The sequence below is a fragment of the Pelophylax lessonae genome (genome assembly GCF_965119305.1).
Source record: "Pelophylax lessonae genome assembly, chromosome: 7".
In the NCBI taxonomy this organism is placed as follows: Eukaryota; Metazoa; Chordata; class Amphibia; order Anura; family Ranidae; genus Pelophylax; species Pelophylax lessonae.
This window is the reverse complement of record NC_138774.1, coordinates 66664669-66684475: the sequence shown is the minus strand read 5'-3', so window position 1 is coordinate 66684475 and position 19807 is coordinate 66664669. Positions and strand designations below refer to the sequence as shown.

General features: G+C 42.7%; 1 protein-coding gene across 1 annotated transcript in view; it reads left to right on the top strand.

Annotated features, from left to right (window-relative positions):
* The window catches only part of LOC309560466 (cytochrome P450 2A13-like), a 98933-nt gene extending 81677 nt beyond the window's left edge, over positions 1-17256 (top strand). Inside the window, exons 16-18 of the mRNA XM_082264099.1 lie at positions 12270-12457; positions 14709-14850; positions 16978-17256. Of these exons, the coding sequence (XP_082120225.1) occupies positions 12270-12457; positions 14709-14850; positions 16978-17171 (524 nt within the window). The 3' untranslated portion in view covers positions 17172-17256. The remainder of the gene's footprint in view (positions 1-12269; positions 12458-14708; positions 14851-16977) is intronic.
* Positions 17257-19807: the final 2551 nt, after the last annotated feature.

Sequence of the window (19807 nt, the reverse complement as noted above, 5' to 3'; positions counted from 1 at the left end):
CCCCCCCTCAAGTACTGCCACTTATCACACTTTCCCCCCTCCCCAGCCACCAATGGATGAGCAGTAAAAATGTGCAGTAACCTCTAGCAATCAGTGAGCAGTAACTGCAATCAATCAGTTACTGTAGCAGACTAAACAGAACTAAAAGACATCGAGAAACCGGTAGCTGTCTTTATTTGTAATTTGGTTTAAATAAAAAAAACAAAAAGGTTGCTCAGTCTAAAATGTCCAGGCCTATTTTTTATCCCAGTCTGGGCCTGACCCACACCATAACCCCCCCTCCACCAAATGATCTGGAGCAGCGCACAAAGCAAGGTCCATAAAGATGCAGATGAGCGAGTTTGAGGTGGAGGAACTTGACTGACCTCAACCCGATTGAACACCTTTGGGATGAATTTGAATGAAGACTGCGAGCCAGGCCTTTTCTCCAACATCAGTGCTTAACCTCACAAATGCACTTCGGCAAGAATGGTCAAACACTCCCATAGACACACTCCTAAACCTTGTGGATAGCCTTCCCAGAAGATTTGAAGCTGTTATAGCTGCAAAGGATGGGCCAACTCAATATTGAGCCCTATGGACTAAGACTGGGATGCCAATAAAGCTCATATGCGTGTAAAGACAGGTGTCTCAATACTTTTGGTAATATAGTGTATGTACACCCCTCACCTTTTTGTAAATGGTTTATTATATCTTTTCATGTGACAACACTGAAGAAATTACACTTTGCTACAATGTAATGTAGTGAGTGTACAGCTTGTATAGCAGTGTAAATTTGCTGTTTCCTAAAAATAACTCAAAACACAGCCATTAAAGTCTAAACTGCTGGCAACAAAAGTGAGCACAACCCTAAGGGAAAATGTCCAAAGTGGGCCCAAAGTGTCAATATTTTGTGTGGCCGCCATTTTTTTCCAGCACTGCCTTAATCCTCTTGGGCATGGAGTTCACCAGAGCTTCACAGGTTGCCATTGGAGTCCTCTTCCCCGCCTCCATGACGACATCACAGAACTGGTGGATGTTAGAAACCTTGCGTTTGAGGATGTCCCACACATGCTCAATAGGATTTAGGTCTGGAGACATGCTTGGCCAGTCCATCACCTTTACCCTCAGCTTCTTTAGCAAGGCAGTAGCTGTCTTGAAGGTGTGTTTGGGGTCGTTATCATGTTGGAATACTGCTCTGTGGCCCAGTCTCTGAAGGGAGGGGGATCATACTCTGCTTCAGTATGTCACAGTACATGTCGGCATTCATGGTTCCCTCAATGAACTGTAGCTCCCCAGAGCCGGCAGCATTCATGGAGCCCCAGACCATGACACTCCCACCACCATGCTTGACTGTAGGCAAGACACACTTGTCTTTGTACTCCTTACCTGGTTGCCGCCACACACGCTTGATACCATCTGAACCATATAAGTTTATCTTGGTCTCATCAGACCACAGGACATGGTTCCAGTAATCCATGTCCTTAGTCTGCTTGTCTTCAGCAAACTGTTTGCAGGCTTTCTTGTGCATCATCTTTAGAAGAGAATTCCTTCTGGGACGACAGACATGCACACCAATTTGATGCAGTGTGTGGACGTATGGTCTGAGCACTGACAGGCTGACCGCCCACCCCTTCAATCTCTGCAGCAATGCTGGCAGCATTCATACATCTTTTTCCCAAAGACAACCTCTGGATATGACGCTGAGCATGTGCACACTTCTTTGGTCGACCATGGTGAGGCCTGTTCTGAGTGGAACTTGTCCTTTTAAACCTCTGTATGGTCTTGGCGACCATGCTGCAGCTCAATTTCAGGGTCTTGGCAATCTTCTTATAGCCTAGGCCATCTTTATGTAGAGCAACAATTCTTTTTTTCAGATCCTCAGAGAGTTTTTTGCCATGAGGTGCCATGTTGAACTTCCAGTGACCAGTATGAGAGAGTGAAAGCGATAACACCAAATTTAACACACCTGCTCCTCTTTCAAACCTGAGACCTTATAACACTAATGAGTCACATGAAACTGGGGAGGGAAATGACTAATTGGGCCCACTTTGGACATTTTTACTTAGGGGTGTATTCACTTTTGTTGCCAGCGGTTTAGACATTAATGGCTGTGTGTTGAGTTATTTTGAGGGGACAGCAAATTTACACTGTTATATAAGCTGTACACTCACTACTTTACATTGTAGCAAAGTGTAATTTTTTTCAGTGTTGTCACATAAAAAGATATAATAAAATATTTACAAAAATGTGAGGAGTGTACTCACTTTTGTGAGATACTGTATTTTATTCTAAAAGTAAAAGAGGGCAACGTCAAACTAGTGTGATATTTGACATGGTTTTTGATAAACAAACACATCATTATCTGATTGGATGGATGTAGTAGCAAGTCTAAATGAATTCTAAATAAGGTGATCATCAGATATTTTGGCTCTAATTTTACCTTTAGTGTACTTCATGCTTGAAAATAGTTGCTCACAAATATAGGTGCTGCTGAAAACGGATAACTTGAATAAGGCGTGATTGTGTGTGATTGTGTGTATGATTGTGTGAATGGGATATTTTTCTTTGGGAAGATAAAACTTACAAAGGTCTAGTAAAGAGCGATCGGTCAAATCTTCGACAGCATGTGTTCACTAAGTGTAAACACATTTTTACAAAAAAAAAGAAACCATGTCTAAGTACTGTTAGTTTACAATATTGTGTTGGGCCACATTCATAGCCATCTTGGGCCACAGGTTGGATACCCTGTGGTATAGAGTGGAAGCTGTAGGATATTAGGGCTCATTCATACCTATATAAGCATTTTACTTTTTGGGAAAAGACATTTAATGTGTGTACAAAGCTAAAACTTCCTTTTATTTAGGTTGGACAGAATGTTCAAGGTTAGAAGCTCTGTCAGGTTTTATTTGCTGTTTGTGTGCCTGCTGGAAAGAGTTACCCTCTCCATTTGTCGTGATGACAATTTGCAATTAAAGTGATGGGAAATTCAAAAGTTTTGAGTTGTCACCGGAAGACGGGTGAAGGAAAACTTGTTCTGGTGACAATTGTCTAAGAGAGGATATCTCCTCACTTTCAAAAGATCTCTTACTTCTTGGTGTGTCCCTGTAAACAGAAAGTGAAGGTAATACTCCCCACGTCGTAAAAGAAGTGGAAAAACCTTAAAGAAATTCTAGCTATTCCCTACTCAATATAAAACATTAAAAAAAGGTCCACAGATCATTTTCAGTATATGTGATCCTAGAGAAAACTGACAAAATTTTCAGTTATTAGAGAAAATAATAATCAGAGATTGTGGACATGCTGTACAACAAGTTTGTGACTTGAGACACTGAGAGACTGGGAACATCCAATATAAGGCTAGAAAATATCACTACTATTACTCCTTTATAAATCAATTCTCCAACCCCCAATACAGATTGCTTGGGTCAATGGGCTGCAGAGCAAGTTCCAATGAGCCACGTGTGGTCCTCGGCTGCAGTTTGGACACCAACCTGCAGGAAACAAAAAGATTTAGAAAACAATATTTTTATAATTCCTAAATTATTTTTCAATTTTGCTTTTATACTAACAAGTCATAGTGTAACATGTTACAGGATTAGCAGCCAATGGGTAGCTTTAAGAAGACAGAGTAGAATGGCAAGTGGAATGCAATAGGCACAGCACAATGTAAAACAGACAATGAAGAGAAAACAAATCCAAGGGCTGAAAATGGAAAACTTCCCATGAGGGGCACTCGGATGTTACTAGTAGAACAGATTGCAGGGAGGAATCACCTTATAATAAACAGTGCATGACATAATGGTTACTTGCATTTCCATGGAGGCAACAGCTCTCTCACAGGGAGGTAGACTGTTTCTGATCATCCAGGTGGCTGACAGGGTTGGCTGGCTGGAGGGTTCTGTGGACCTGTTCACTGGCAAGTGGAATGAAGTGTCTCTGGTTTGGACACCTGATTGAAGGGCTGTAGGTGCAGGGCCACAACACTGAAACCTCAGCACCCTGAACACAGTTGAAGCAATGCCCTGGTCTTCTCCTAAAGCTGCATGCTATTGTGCCTAAAACCAGCTGCCTGCACACTGGATACAATGGTGGAGCACCAGATACCTGGTGACAGATCTCATGCCCAGTCATTTCTGTCTCATCAAGCGTGGTTGTGACGGATCACTCTGTCCCTGAATTGTAAACCCCTTCATTTCATTCTCCTATGAGTTCGGGACATTGCCTTTTATTTCATTTATGTTCACTTTTTTCGTGTTCAAACATTTTATTGAGAAAACAAAGGGAAATGAGTACAATGCATCATGTACAACACAAGTAATAAAGGCTACAGACGTATCAGTGGTAACAAAGGTGAACTGGTTACAATAACAAGGCAAACAATGGCAATGGATAAGTGAATGAAACAATGCGGGTGGTGACCCAAAGGAGGGACCTCGCCGGCGCAGTCAACACCCGGGCACCCCTAAAAGGGAACTTGCTGTGCCTGCATGCGGCGGCGCCGTTAGTGGTCTATACAGTAGGCGTATGAATGATGTCACCTGATGTCACAAAACATAACCAAGAGAACTGAAGGAAATATAGTAAGGTCAATGACCTAGGCAATGAGATAAAAGGAACCAATAGTAGCTAAGAGAGGATATGGTAGTTCAGTGAGTGAGGGCAGATGTAACCACTGTAGGAGGGTTAACAGCCAGAGCATTGCATATACAGTTTCATAGATAAGTATGAAAGAGTGGTAGGGAAAGGGAGGAAGGGGGAGAAGCAGGGGGGGACAAAACGGGAGGGGGGGAGGGGTAAGAAAAGGTATAGGAGGAAAGGTAGGAAGACAGAGGGGGGGGGGGGACCGGACTAGCACTGATAATTACAAGCATCATAAAACGTTGCTCAGGGCAATAGGAGGGAAAGATCAAAATTTGGGGAAAGAAAATGGTCTACCCAAGGTTGCCAAAGTTTTAAAATCTCTCAACCTTGTCCAATAGGATTGCTTCAATTTTCCCATGAATCATGGCCTTAGTGACTTCACTTCGGGAATAGGTAGATGGGGGGTTTTCCAGTCTTTAGCTATAGTTTGTTTAGCTGCTGTAGTAACTTGCAGAAATAATTTGTGTCGTCGCGCAGAAACGGCATCTGGTTTCATATTTAAAAGGGCAAGATAGGGATCGGGTTGGAAGGGTGTGTCCATGAGGGTAAAGAGAATGTGAAAGACAGCCTTCCAAAATTGTTGGACCATAGAGCAGGACCACCAGATATGCATATGAGTGCCCGCATCCTGACAGCCTCGGAAACAGGCCGGAGAGTATGACGGGAAGAATTTAACAATACGGGCTGGCACTAGGTACCAATTCATCAGAACTTTGTAATTAGTTTCGGAGGCCACAATATTCTTTGTTGTCTGCCAGATTTTGGACAAATCTTTAAAGTCCAGCGGAGTACCCAAGTCCCGTTCCCAGTTAGTTGCATAAGCAGGGGGTTTGGGGGTTCAGAGAGCCTGGCGTAAAGTAGGGAGATAAGACCCCTGGCATGTGGGTCATGGAGACAGACATGTTCAAAGGAGGTCAGGATGGATAGGGATATGTCAGTCCAGATGCAGCAGGACAGAAAGTGTTTGATCTGCAGGTAGCAGAAGATTTGAGTACTCAGGAGGTGGTGCGAGTATCAGAGTGATGGGAAGGGTTTGAATGAGTCAAAAAAGATTAGGGAATGTGCGCGGGTAAGGCCGGCCGCTGACCAGCGATGGAAAGAGGACGGTGATTCCCATGCAGGGGAGAAGGACAGGTTGTGGAGGTAGGAGAGCAACGGAGTATGGGTTGATTGCAGTTTGTATTTAAACTTTAAGGTGCAGTAAGTGGAGCAGTATAGGGTTGGTAATCAATCGGCGGTCAGAGGAATTCAGCCATAGTAGGTTAGCCACGGATAAGGGGTCACAATCGACTGCTTCCAAGGCCACCCACAGGGGGGACTTCCTGAGTAGCGTGCCATTTCGTTAGTTGGGCTAGGTGGGCGGCCTGGTAATATTTGGCATAATGAGGGACACCCAATCCTCCATGAAGCTTGTGAAGGTGAAGAATCTTTCGAGGCACCCTGGGTCTGTCTGTACCCCAAACGTTAGGAGAAGGTCCTGCTCTGCAGCTGACGCAAATAGTAGGAAGGGACATGCAAGGGTAGGACCCGAAATAGGTATGTGGGTTAACTACTAAACCCGAGATGTGGGCAAATTGTTTCAGGATAGCCAGAAGATTAGGGGTAGAGGTGAGCGGGGAAGAGAGGAATAGAAGAATTTCGTCTGCAAATAAACATAATTCGTGATGGTGACGGCCGAGTTCTATGCCTTTTATATTCTGGATGGATCAGATCTTATGGGCAAGCGGTTCAATTGCAAGCATAAAAAGGAGAGGGGATAATGGGCAGCCCTGTCTAGTGCCACAGCCAACCGGAAAAGTAGAGGATTGGAAGCGAATGTAACGGATAAAGGCAGATAGGGTGGAATATAGAGAGGAAACCCAGGACAGGAAGTGGGGGCCGAAACCCCAGATACGCAGTACAGATTGTAAGTAGGTCCATGAGAGAGTATCAAAAGTTTTCCTTATATCAAGGGAGATAAAGCATGCCGGGATGTGGCGGCGGCGGGCGTGGTATGCAAGATGGATTGCTCTGTGCACGTTGTCTCCAGTTTGTCGACATGTGATGAAACCAGTTTGGTCCCTATGGATCAAGGATCCTATAACTAAGTTGAGACGGGCAGATAGCATTTTGGCCATAATTTTTATATCTATATTAGGAAAGGAGATCGGGCGATAATTGGTCCAAGAAGAATCGTCAATTTGCGGTTTGGGTATCATGGAGATTGCTGCTTTCAGGGAGTAGGGGCTGAGAGAGTGACCTGTCAGTATGGAGTTATAAGCTTTAGAGAGCATAGGGGTCAGGAGGTCAGAAAAATGTTTGTAATAAGAAGCAGTAAAGCCATCAGGCCCTGGCCTCTTGTGGAGTTTGAGGGTCTTGATGGCATTACGGATTTCAAGTTCAGATATAGGTGCATCTAAAGCTTCGCGTTGTGAAGTGGATAGTGAGGGTAAGGTGAGGTTGGAGAAGAAGTCAGAGACCTGGGAGTTGAGTGGAGGTTGTGAGGGGGAGTAAAGTTTAGAGAGATGGTGGCGAAAGGTCTCTAGAATTTTAAGCGGGTTACTAGTATAGGTCGTGGAAGAAGTTTTCAGACGGATCGGCTTTCGAATAATGTTGGCATTTTGGAGAGAGAGTGCGAGGAAAGTGTCAGGTTTGTTGGCTTTGATGTAGAACTGGAGTTGGGAGCGTCAGAGTTGCTTTTCAGCGGATTCAGTGAGAAAAAGGTCCAGTTCCAGTGTTGCCTTATCAAGGGCTGATTTATTATCTGGGGTCGGGTTTGTTTGGAAGCGTTTATGGGCTAGAGTGAAAGTGGAGTTAAGGGTTCAGAACAGAAGTGTGCTGCTTGGGGACCAGGGAGACAAAGGTGGAGATCACCGCGTTGTGGTCAGACCAGGGTATCGGTAGGATAGAGGAGGACAAAAGAGCTGGTGAAGAGGCCACTGAGGTGAATATGTGATCTATGCGTGTGGACGTCTTGCGCGGATTAGAATAGTAGGTATATTGACGTTTGGCTGGGTTGAGTTCTCTCCAGGTGTCTACTAGGGAATGGGTTTGGAGGAGATGCTGAAAAGAGAGTCATTGCGTGGGTTGGGAGAGCGAGACAGGGGATTTGTCTAGGAATGGATATAGAACTTGATTGGGGTCGCCACAGAGTATGACTGTTCCTTTTTTTTGCTGTTCAACTATCTTCAGAAAATGTGAGAGGAAAGAGTGTTGTTTTCAATTTGGTGCGTAATAGGAAGCTAGAGTGACTTCTGTGTCCAATAATGAACCAATGAGTATTAAGTATCTGCCTTCAGGGTCTGCAATGGAGGAGTGGAGTATGAACCGAGCTTTACGGTGAAACACTATGAGGACCCCCCCTTTTCTTAACATTAGCAGAGGCTGTGAAAAACTGGGGGTAAGAGGCAGTCAAATGTTTAGGCATATGGGAGGTAGAGAAATGGGTTTCTTGTAAGCATGCAACATGGGCCTCAAGGGAAGCTAAGGAGGGAAAGGCTTTACGGCGTTTTTGTGGGGAGTTGAGGCCCTGGACATTAAAGTATAATACGTTCAAGGAGGCCATCGTGTAAGAGAGGGAGGGAAGCCAAAAACAATATGCATGGGTGCATTAGCTGGGCCCCCCCCCCCGGCGAGTAGGGGGAGGGGAGGAAAGGTGGGAAAGGAGGAAGGAGGAGCACAACAAGGGGGGAGAGAGGGGGGACAAAAGAGATAGTGGAGTATACAAAGACTGCAAAACAATTCGGAGGGTAAGTAGCGTTCCGTCTGGGCAGAGGCCAGCCATCTGCACAGAGGGAATGTTGTCACCTCAGGAAGTCTCCAAAAGGAGGGTTCTGGAGGCGAGTAGGAGCATCAGTGACGGCCGACAGGAGACATTCAGCCTGCTGTAGTATAAAACAGAAGTAAATCAATGTGGTATGTGGTGACCAGAAATGAGGGGCAAAGATAACTAGAGTGCATAACATCGGTAGAGTGACTGAATCGTCCGGGGAGTCAGCAGGTAAGGACCCGTGGCGGACCCAGAGTAGCAAAAAAAAAAAGGGCCAAAAAATAAGTAAAATTAATTTCCACCTGCCTGACCGGAGGAGAAGTTATACAAAAAAGTATGTGGAGCTGCATGCGGTCAGTGTCTTTTTTTTAAAAAAAGAAAAAACATATATATAGAATCTATGAAGATGCCATAGTTACCATCCCGGGGAGAACATGAAAACGTCATAGTTACCGTCCCAGGGAGAACATGTAAGTTCGGTGCCAGTTAGTACACCAGGGTCGAGGAGCTGGTTCTTCGGGAATTCCAGCGACAGCATCGACAGTTCAGTACGGAAGATCCAAAAAGCTGAAATAAGAGGCAAATAGATAATAGATAACAGGTCAGTATGATCAGGGCGGTGAAGAAGTGTGGCCGGGCAAGCGGACAATAGAGTGAATCCAGGGTCAGGAGCTGCAGGAGGTGTTCAGTCCATGGAGTCTACTGAGGTTGGTAAAGGGGAGATGAAACGACTCCGCTTAGGAGTGGCGGATGTGGAGGCAGCGGATTTTTGTGGGGAACGCGAAGCCGAGCGACTACATTGCTATTGCGAGGTGGGGGTCTCAGGGGGTGATGCCAGATGCAGCTCTTGGAGGAGATGTTGGAGGTCATCGGTCGTTTTGCAGGTGTGCTTGCGTCCCTGGTAGGTGAATCACACAGAGAATGGGAAGCCCCAGGAATAGATGATCTGGTGTTGATGCAGGGTCTACAATAGGGGTTTGAATGCCGTGTGTTTAGTGATCGTGGTTTTACAGAGGTCTGTGAAAAGCTGAAAAGTGTAGCCTTGGAACAGGAGGGTGTCCTTTTGCCTGGCGGCTTGCGGAAGTTGTTCTTTTGTTCTGTAATAATGCAATTTGGCTATGATATCTCTGGGCGGCCCCTCAGGTTTGCGGGGGGCCAGGGCCCTATGGACCCGGTCCATTTCAAGGCCTTTCGATGGGGATGGAGGGAGAGAGTTCTTGGAAAAGAGCTGTAGTGGTGGATTTCAAATCTACAACAGTCTCGGGGATCCCCCGTATTTTGATGTTAGAATGCCTGGCCCTATTCTCTTGATCCTCCAATTGAGCTTGTAGGGCTAGGTTTTCCTCTCTGAGGGTCTCAAGCTCCCCTGAATGGTTGTGGATGCAGGCGTCCAATTCATCAGCCCTCTGTTCAAGGTCTGAGGTGCGGTGGCCTAGCTCTTTAATCTCCTTAGCGAGCCTGTCAGTTATTTGCTCTGAGGTGTGCTGCAGGGCTTTATGGAGTATGTGTTCAAAGTGCTGCATCAGAGCAGCCTGTGAGGGATCAAAGGCCGCTGCTCCTTGTGAGAGGGGGGCATCAATATCTGACTCACCTTCGTCCGGGTGAGGTAGGTAACTTTTGGGGGCCCTGGAGAAGCCGGAGCTGGAGCGTGAGGGGAGAGGCGGTGCCATCTTAGAAGAGGACCTCACCAGGACGTCCCGAATATTACGGCTTTTGAGGCGCGATTTCGTTCCTCCAGAAACCATGGTGGGGTGAGTAAGGATGCTGGTGGGTCGTGGATGAGGATCGTGCGGCTGGTCACGGGTATAGGCGTCGGAATGTCTCGCTGCAGGGCGGAGCTCAGCTAGACATGTCCGCCTCGCCGAGTCCCGCGCATGCGCCCTCATTTATGTTCATTTTATTCATCTACCGAACAAACAACCGAACAGTCGGACCCCTAGCAGATTGCTAATATCATTAGCTCCACCACCTGTCTTCCACCCATTGTTAATTGTTAATTGTTAATGAACTCACATACTGTTTCTGTCCAGATGGCTAGATAATTAATTCAGGTTAATTCTATTTCTGTATACAATTTCATCTGCATATGATAATGTTATCAGACTCACCTGACCTGATAGTATATATAATGTGTGTGGGTGGGTTCAATAAACAGTTCCTGCTTACCCTCAACATAGAGTCTCATCTCATGTTTGTGGGAGAAGGCTATACCAGCTCTCTCGCTCTTCTGCTTGGACTGCTAAATCACTAGCTCTTATAAGAGCGGTTCCTGCTCTACTCTACTGCATCCTTCTCACTAGGGTGAAGAGAACATCTTTGGTGGCGGAACTCCTTTTTTCATCGGGGTGGCCGCTACAGTGGTCTTTAAAGACTGATGTCCACGGGCTTGTGGGAGCCCACTGGAATGTGGGAAAAGAAGTTGAAGGGACTTGAAACCAAGGCTGAACAAAGTGGTTAAACAGGGACTGCACTATAATAGCAAGTGATAAAAGAAGTTAAAATTGTCTATTTCCTCTGCCACAACCTTTCCCAAGGAGATGTGTAGGACTGACACAGTTTAAAGCCATTGCTATACAATTTTATTTTTGTACAATATCTTTTTTTTTTTTTTTAATATAATGACATGCCAATACAGTTCAATCAAATACTTTATGTCTTTTTTTAATGCTAAAATGACAAAAATGAATACAAATGTAATATATTGCAGTTTACCAGTCCTTAGGTGGAGGTACTACATTTGTTTCCATTTTTCGGGCTAATAACATTTTTATCAAGTACAGAAAATACATTTAAACAAAGGTACCATGATTAACTGGCCATAATCCCAATATAGAACATCAAAAAAAACATAACCTAAGAGATAGTGGGACTTTAGAAAGGGCCAATGTGGGAGGGATGGTCACAAATAGAGTCACAAAATTTTCATATAAAAACATATTTATTATATCACAAAGAAAAAAGGAAACAACTTTACATGTGGACATATATAAAAACATTTGTAGAACCATGCTCCCTGTGGGAACGCTGATACAATAATACCAAGTGGGTAACAGTGGTCTCTGTTGAGTACAGTCTAGAGGTCCCCAGTAAGCTGACGCATTTCACACTAAGGCTTCCTCAGGGTACGAGAGACCATAAAGACCGTTATTCTACAAAAAATACATGTGGATCTTGACAGAAATGTGGGCAGAATTAGAAATGTTATATTTTTTCTGTAAAGTACTAATCACCCTTTTACCCATGTAATGGATTGGGACTTTTGTTTCCTGTTATCTGGGAGGCAGGGTAGTTATAGAGGTCCAGACATCCATGAGCATATCGTAACAGGAACAGGAACTGACACTAAAGCCCCGTACACACGTACCGATGGTCGGCTTACAAATGTTCCTCTTTTCTCCCCGGGATGTCGGTGTCTGCTGAAAAGTGCAAAGACAGCACAAGGACAGCACAAGAATTTTGTCCGCCGACTGCAGAAGTGATGTCATGTAATGGTTAACTTTCCCTGTGTTTTCTATTTTCTGAGCATGCCCAGTCTTGCAAATCTGCGGTCTGTCGGCCGAATTGTGTACTGACAGGCGAACAATCGTCCGTTCTGGTGTCGGCATACAAATATTTTCATGTTTGCAAGAAAGACTTTTGTCCGCGGATTGTGCGCAGACATCTGTCGGAGGCACCATACTAACACGCGTACAATCGGCAGATCCTTCGTCCACCGACGTTTGTATGCCGACGATCGGTACGTGTGTACGAGCCTTAACTTGTACACGGTACAGAGATGTAACAAATGTAAATGGTAATATGTTTGAAGTCCATCTTAGATAGCAACTCTAAATCACTCCATAGACACAGTGGAGAAGTAAATGTAAGTTTGTGTAGGTTATAACTTTGTGTTTCACAGCCAGACTACACAAAGAAATAGACAGCGTGATTGGTGACAATCGCATTCCAAACACTGAGGACCGAAACAAGATGCCATACATGGATGCTGTAATTCATGAGATCCAGAGATTTGGTGACATTGCTCCGATGAATCTTCCACATCAAACATCAAAGAATGTAAACTTCAGGGGCTACACCATCCCCAAGGTGGGTACATTTTGACTGCATTAGGAGCAAGTTAAGTTTACCCTGGAATTATGATGCTGTTAGATTTGGAAGGAATTTTCTTGAATGTAGATGTTTTAAGCCAAATCCAGATTTCAGTGTTTTTTTTTTTTTGTTTACCACTGTAGCTTCTCAAAAGGCTTCTGGGAGAAAGGAACCAAAGGATGCCCTAAAGGACGTTTCTGCCTTAAATCTGCTGTTACCTAATAGATAGACATACACTGCCATGGGGCAGTACCACGAGTGCATATAATGTTAGATATGTGACACATCCTAAATCATATGGAAGTATTGTGAATAATGGAAACAACTCGGACTTTAAAGGCACAGATAAAATCTTGTCATAATTTATTATGTTTGATTAAAATTTGTGAAACAACATGTTACATTGCTACAAAGACATAATTCCACCAATTGATGAACACAATAAAAACAGCATATCATATCAGCACCCCAACCAGAATCGCACAGGTCCCACCATCGGAAATACCGGTGGTTCCCAGCGTGGGAACAAGCGACTCCCGGGTGGGGAACAAAAACAGGTGGAAAATACAAAAACTCTACATGTTCTGCGATATACGCTTCTTCAGGAGCTCTTCAATTATGTGCCCTGATCTGGAGTCCAAAAAGGAGGTGGAGAAATTTTGTTACAGCAATAGTATGTTCAGCTGGAGTTCACTGTAAGAGCATAAAACGACTGTCATCCCATTAGTGTGGGTCTTACTTAAATCCACTATCTCCTATATAAACGGGTAGACAGACTGTATTAGGGAATCAATGGTATTTGATATAGTAAGGCAGGCTAGGAATCAGACCATCCCATAGAGATTGGTCTGCTATACTGGCTCACAGCAGTGGGTACAATAGCACAGTACCTGTCCTGGTGTGTATCTCACTTTAGATGGGTCATCCCAGAAAAGAAGCCGCACAGTCCCCAGATATCGGGTACTGATCCCATGGTGGGACCTGTGTGATTCTGGTTGGGGTGCTGATATGATATGCTGTTTTTATTGTATCCACCAATTGGTGGAATTATGTCTTTGTATCAATGTAACAAGTTTATATCTGCTGTTGCCCGGCAGTGCTTCTGAGTCTCATCCTTCTATCTTAATATCTCTGATATATATTTTTAGTGGCTCAAGCTGTTTTTGGTCTTATCATCTTTCCAAACCCCCCTGCACAATTTTGCATTTTTTGCTGTTATGGAGCTTGGTTTGGATTTCTATTGACTTGTTTCAGAGGGAGAGAAATTATCCAAAACACAGCTGAACTTCTCAGAAATTCACTCATCTCTACAGGCAAGACAGCCTAGACTGCGCAGGTTTTGAGTGATCTGGCTGTCTGTACTTTACTATTGCTATTACTGTCCTCTACTGTTAGAAACAGATCTGAGGCCACTCATTTCCCCACCTTACATCCTTTTGTTCTAGAAACATCTATAAAGAAGCAGAGTGTTAGTGATAAGGTCGGACATTAATGGATAGCTGGTATCATTAGGCAGAGCCTTTCTTCTGACATGGTTCTCAGCTGGGATGTACAATTCTGATGAAAAGCATTTCCACACCATGGTGCTTCCACTGCCATCTTTCATCACAGTAATGATTTGTTTCAGGTGATGAGTAGTATGAGCTTTCAACCGCACATAACATTTTGAGTTAGCACCACAACCTTAGTTTTGGCCTTGTCAGAACCATTTTCCATTGTGTGTCCTACATGCCTTTTGGCAAACTTCAAATGAGAATTGATATAGGTTTTTGTCAACCCTGTAAGCTTGACATGAAAACCAACATTTGAAGTGTCAGAGCTGTGGTTGTCCCAAGGACAGATTCTCCCATTTCAGCAAGGCCTGCCTAAGATTGTGAATTCTCTCTTAACAACTATTTTTTGCCTTACATTTAATATAATAAAATATTGACTACTCTCTTAGATTCCTACTTATATAATCTACCTCAGATATCATATAGTAAGCCAGTCAGAATAGAATTGCTAGCGACTTTGACAATATTCTAGGAACTTTGGGTTGCAATGGATGGTAGGACAATTGTATGGGGGTATGTACCTTGGCAACTTATATTTAACAGGTCCACAGTAGATGAATGGCCAAATCTATTGTAGGTCAGGCTGCTCACTGCCAGGAAAGCAAATGTCTTGGTCAACCCATTGTACAGGTAAAAAAGCAACTTAACTCGAAGTAATAAATCTCAAAGTGTCAATGTTCTTTTTTTTTATTTAGGGCACAGATGTCTACCCACTGTTGTGCTCTGTACTTAGAGATGACAAGCAGTTTGCTACTCCATATAAGTTCGACCCCAACCATTTTTTGGACAACAATGGCTGTTTTAAGAAAAATGACGCGTTCATGCCATTCTCTGCAGGTACCTACACATTGTGAACACATTTTAAATGAACAAGTATCAATCAAGGTGATTTTACACAAAACAAAATAGTATATCCAACAATCCAGATGATCCTAAATAAAATGTAGTGTTTATTGATGATTCAGCATTGCAGGATCAGAAGATGCCTTGAGAAAAGTAAACAGTTTGCATATGGACTTTTTTCCATGGACTGTTGTGATAGCAAATTGATTTTCAAAAGAAATATTTCTCTCTTGAAAACGAATTAAAGAAGTATAAGAAAGAGAGGAAAACACAATCTACAGAAGGCTTTCTAATGAATTCCTGATATCCATGATCAGTTGTCTGTTCATGCAAAGCTGTAGTTTTGAACAGTGATTTACTCCTATTGTAAATTTATAGGATAGCCCAGGGCCTGATACCCAAACTGTAGAGCAGAGGATGCATGAAGCACTTTGGCATTGCTTGTAAAGCCCTAAACATTAGACTGTTTTCCTTCCCTAGGTGCTTTGATAGGCCAGTGGGGGAAAACTATCCTTTAAACTGGCTTCTAGTAGTTAAATAATTTGTCTTATTTCCTTTACTTTTTCAGTGCTGTCCCTTTTCTTTCTTTATGTTTTTTTCCTATGTTTCTTTTCAGAAGGGATATTGATTTGGCACAAGTGGTTTTTAAGTGGGCTGTAGGAAGTGAAGCATGAATTTAAAAAGAGGCATTAATTGCAGTGATCTTGAGTAGTCTTATATAATTTGTCTTCAATCCCTGACTGTCTCCTGAAGCATGTCCCCAGTGTTCTACTACTCAGATAACGTGTTTACGGTCTTTGACCATGTGTACAGTCTTTCTCAATCTCTTTTTGCATGTCTGCAGACTGTGACAGTCTTCTGTCTTTTTGCATGCCTCTATATGCAGGCTCTATGGTGATACTAGATCGTATAATTGCAGTTACATTTGCATCATCCATAAAACCTAAAGAATTTCTTTAAGAATGAGTTAAACCCTACCCACCTAAGAGATAATATTGGTCCATTGGGCATTAGTCCATCAACGTTCCATGGAAGAATAGTAGAATGTAGAACGGTTAGAACCTCTGTCTGATTTTATTGCAGTCTGTGTCCCTGCTGGGAGATTCATCATCACTCTTGGTCTTTGAGACCATTGTCTCCAAGACCTAAAGTGATGGAAAATCCAAAATGCGTGAGTTGTCACAAGAATAGGAGCTGGGAGTAACTATTCCAATAGCTACAGTGAGCCTGTTTTGGTGACAATTGTCTCAGAGGAAATACCCCATTGCTTTGTATAGGTATCCCCTTACTTCCTTCAGTTTTTCTGGGACAGGAAGTGAAGGGAATTCATCCTTACAGGACACAGGGAGGAAAAAAAACAACTGGTGTCTTAACGATTCCCAAATCTGCAAAAAAAATTGCATTTTTGGTTTTACATACGCTTTAATAGACTCAGAGCTGTAAACCCCTGAACGGGCCCTTACACACATATACAGTAGCTCTCGGGAGTAAATGGATAATTATTAAAGTTAAATTCTACATAGATATAAAAGGCAAAACTTAATGCAGCTCTGTAAAAGTTAATACATCGTTGGAATGAAAAAAAAAATACATCATTAAAAGTATTTTTTAAAATACAAGCTGTGTAATTACCCAAATTTGACCTGGTATTAGCCTCTTGCTGTTGCTATATAGCAAGACTGAAGTGTGAGAGGAAGAAGCAGCAGAAGGCGCTAATCAAGAAGCATGCTGATAGAAAGAGAAAGCAGACTGAAAGAGAGAGGAGCTGATCCTTGTCTTATATGTCCTTTCACTGTCCAATAACAGGTTTGGGTGGTTCCAGGACAACCTGGCTCAGAGGAGGTAGGATGAATCATAGTGACAACTAAACTGAAGGCATCTAGTGGGAGAAAGATAGTACTGTAGGGTAGTCTCTAAATTTAAACTTAATATTGTAACATAGGCTGCATTATTTTTTCTTTTGATAGGCTATCTTGTCATTTTTAGTTGGAGGTTTGGTTAAGCTATTTCCTAGAGAGCCTTATTAGGATGAATATATGTTACTTTTAGGTCACCCTACCCTGTCATGATCAATGTCAATGAGCCCAATAAAATATCTAACTGAAATGTTTCTTTTTTCAGGAAAACGGGTGTGTCTCGGGGAAGGTTTGGCCCGTATGGAGTTGTTTATTTTCTTAACAACCATCTTACAGAATTTCACACTGACCTCCACAACTAAGTTCACAGACGAAGATATCGCACCTAGAACACTAGGATTTGCCAGTGCCCCCATATCTTATGAGATGTCCTTCATTCCTCGAGTTGGATCATTTTAGAATAGTATCCATTTTGCCACAAGAAATTTAATTTTACATAGAATGTTTCCATTCTACATTGTCAATGGGACTAAAACATGCATGAAAGAAACGAAAGAAATGAAAGATCACACAATTTTTCTGGTACATAGAACATGGACCTGTGTATCAAACTAATTTTAGTCCTATGCTGGTCATCAACATCTACAACAGCTACCATTTTACAATGACAGGCAACTACCAACCATTATACATTTAGCATGGTTAATCTTTTTTCCTTTACATGTAAAATATACCAAATACTAACCCCGGGGCTGTTAAAGGCTAAATTCATCTTTTTTTTTTCTAAAATCCAGCTCCACTATGTACCAATATACCATTAAAGGTACCTCAGTTGCAAAAAAATACAAGCTTTCTTAGATTTTGGGAACAAGGTCGTGCCTTAGCCCTTGCTATATTTCTTAGAAAGTTTCAGACACTCCCTGGTACAGAGAAACCAGTAAGACACAGGAAGGAGTTTACCAGTTTACCTCATTAGCACACCTTTTATTGTTTAGTGTAGGGCAGCCCATTCAAGTGGATGGGCTGCCTTATGTGTAATGAGTAAAAATGCTCCAAAACACTCAAAACAAACGCATGCGGGAATGTGAGTTTTCAATACATGGAGATGTAAACGGGTCCTGACAGCTGAGTGTCTCCATCCACTCCCTCATATGTACTTGTATAAAGAGGGCCATACATTATGCAATCTGATTGTACAAACTCTTTACAATTTCCCATAGTTTTTCTGAACTATTGAATAGGAAGATACACCTGGACAATCCATTCAATTTGTATTAAAATAGACAGACCCTTGTACAACAGAGCTGATATGAGATCTAAAGTACAACCAGATTGTATAGGAAGTGGGGGAAAGGTAGTATTGTAATGAGGGAGTTGTGGCCCAGAATGGTGAACACACCCTATCACTAGACATGTGCAATTTGTTTCAGTCTAAATACAAATTTGGATGGACGAATCTCTAAATGAAATAGTAATGAATAGTAACAAATTTTGTTGAAATTTGTTAAAATGAATTAAGTTTATTTGTCTTCTAATGAATTTGAAATTTTCAGAATGATTAGAATTCAGATCGGTCGAAAAATGATCGACCGATTTTAATTCTGTGTGTTGAATAGCTAGTTGTTAAGCAGCGGGCCGGGAAGCCGGCCGCCACGTCTGTAACAACCGATAAGTCATCAGCTTCCCTACTGACAGCTGAAATTTAAACAAAACAATGCTGGCATTAAAAAATTCGGAAAAAAAAAGGCCACTTCTTAAAAAAAAAAAGGCCGTGGGGTTCCCCCCCAAGATCCATACCAGACCCTAAACCGAGCATGCAGCCGGCAGGTCAGGAAAGGGGGTAGACGAGCGAGCGCCATCCCCCCCCCCACCCTCCTGAGCCAAACCAGGCCACATGCCCTCAACATGGGGGAGTGGGTGCTTTGGGGCAAGGGGGGCATTGTTTTGTTTACATTTCAGCTGTCAGTGGGGAACCCAGCTAACAGCTGATGATTTATTGGTTGTTAAGGATGCGGCGGCTGCCTTCTCGACCTGCTACTTAACAACCAACTATTCTTCACACAAAATTTGAATCAGTCGATCATTTTTCAAATTGTTCTAAAAATTTGGAATTCGTTAGAAAATGAATAATTAGAATTCAATTTTATGAAAACGAAACTAAATATAAGGAATTCTGAAACCACACTAAACGAATTCCAAAACAAAACTAATTTTTCAGTTTTCCACATCTACCTATTACACCCTCTTCTGTGATGCAACAAGGAAGTGAAAAAAAATTCAAATAAACTGGGAAAGATTTTAAACCTCTTGTGGAAATGGCATTGAAAAACGCTTCTATTTATTATAAAAAGTAAAATTCTGCCCAAAAAGGTGAACTTAAACTTTTAACATTTTCATGATTATGGACCCCTAATAGATTACTCAATATGTTGTCCTACCACCTTCACCAGACTTCATGAATCATTAATATCACCAGTTATATTAGATACCAACCTTTCTCAACCCTTCTATGCTCTATTCTGCTACTGACCATCTATATGACAAAATATCACCCTTGTCATGCCCCAACCTAGCCACTTCCATCTATAACATCTCACAGTGATCCTCCCTAGACAAGCTCACTACCCTCACTACAAGCAGAATTTGATCCCGACCGCTACAACCCTGGCAAACAGACGACACCAGAAGTCTCAGAAAAAGTAGCCGCGCTCTTGAGTGCCTGTGGCGTAAGTCTAAGTCCCTGGAAGACTTCAATCAATATAAGTCTTCCCTTCTAAAATACTATTCCTGCCTCCTCACTGCCAAGCAAACCTATTTTATCACGCTTATCCAAACATTCTCTTCTAGTCCCCGTCATCTCTTCTCTACCTTTAACTCTCTACTCTATCCTCCACCAACTCCACCCTCTAACTTGATCACTGCCCAGGAGATCGCTAATCACTTCAAAAATAAGATTGATACAATTCGCGAGGAGATCTCCAATATGCAGAAACCTCCCCCACTTAACAACCCCATATCCACAGGTAAAATCAATACTTCCCTCGTTCCACCCTACTAGTATTAACAAGGTTGCTGTACTTTTATCTAACACCCAT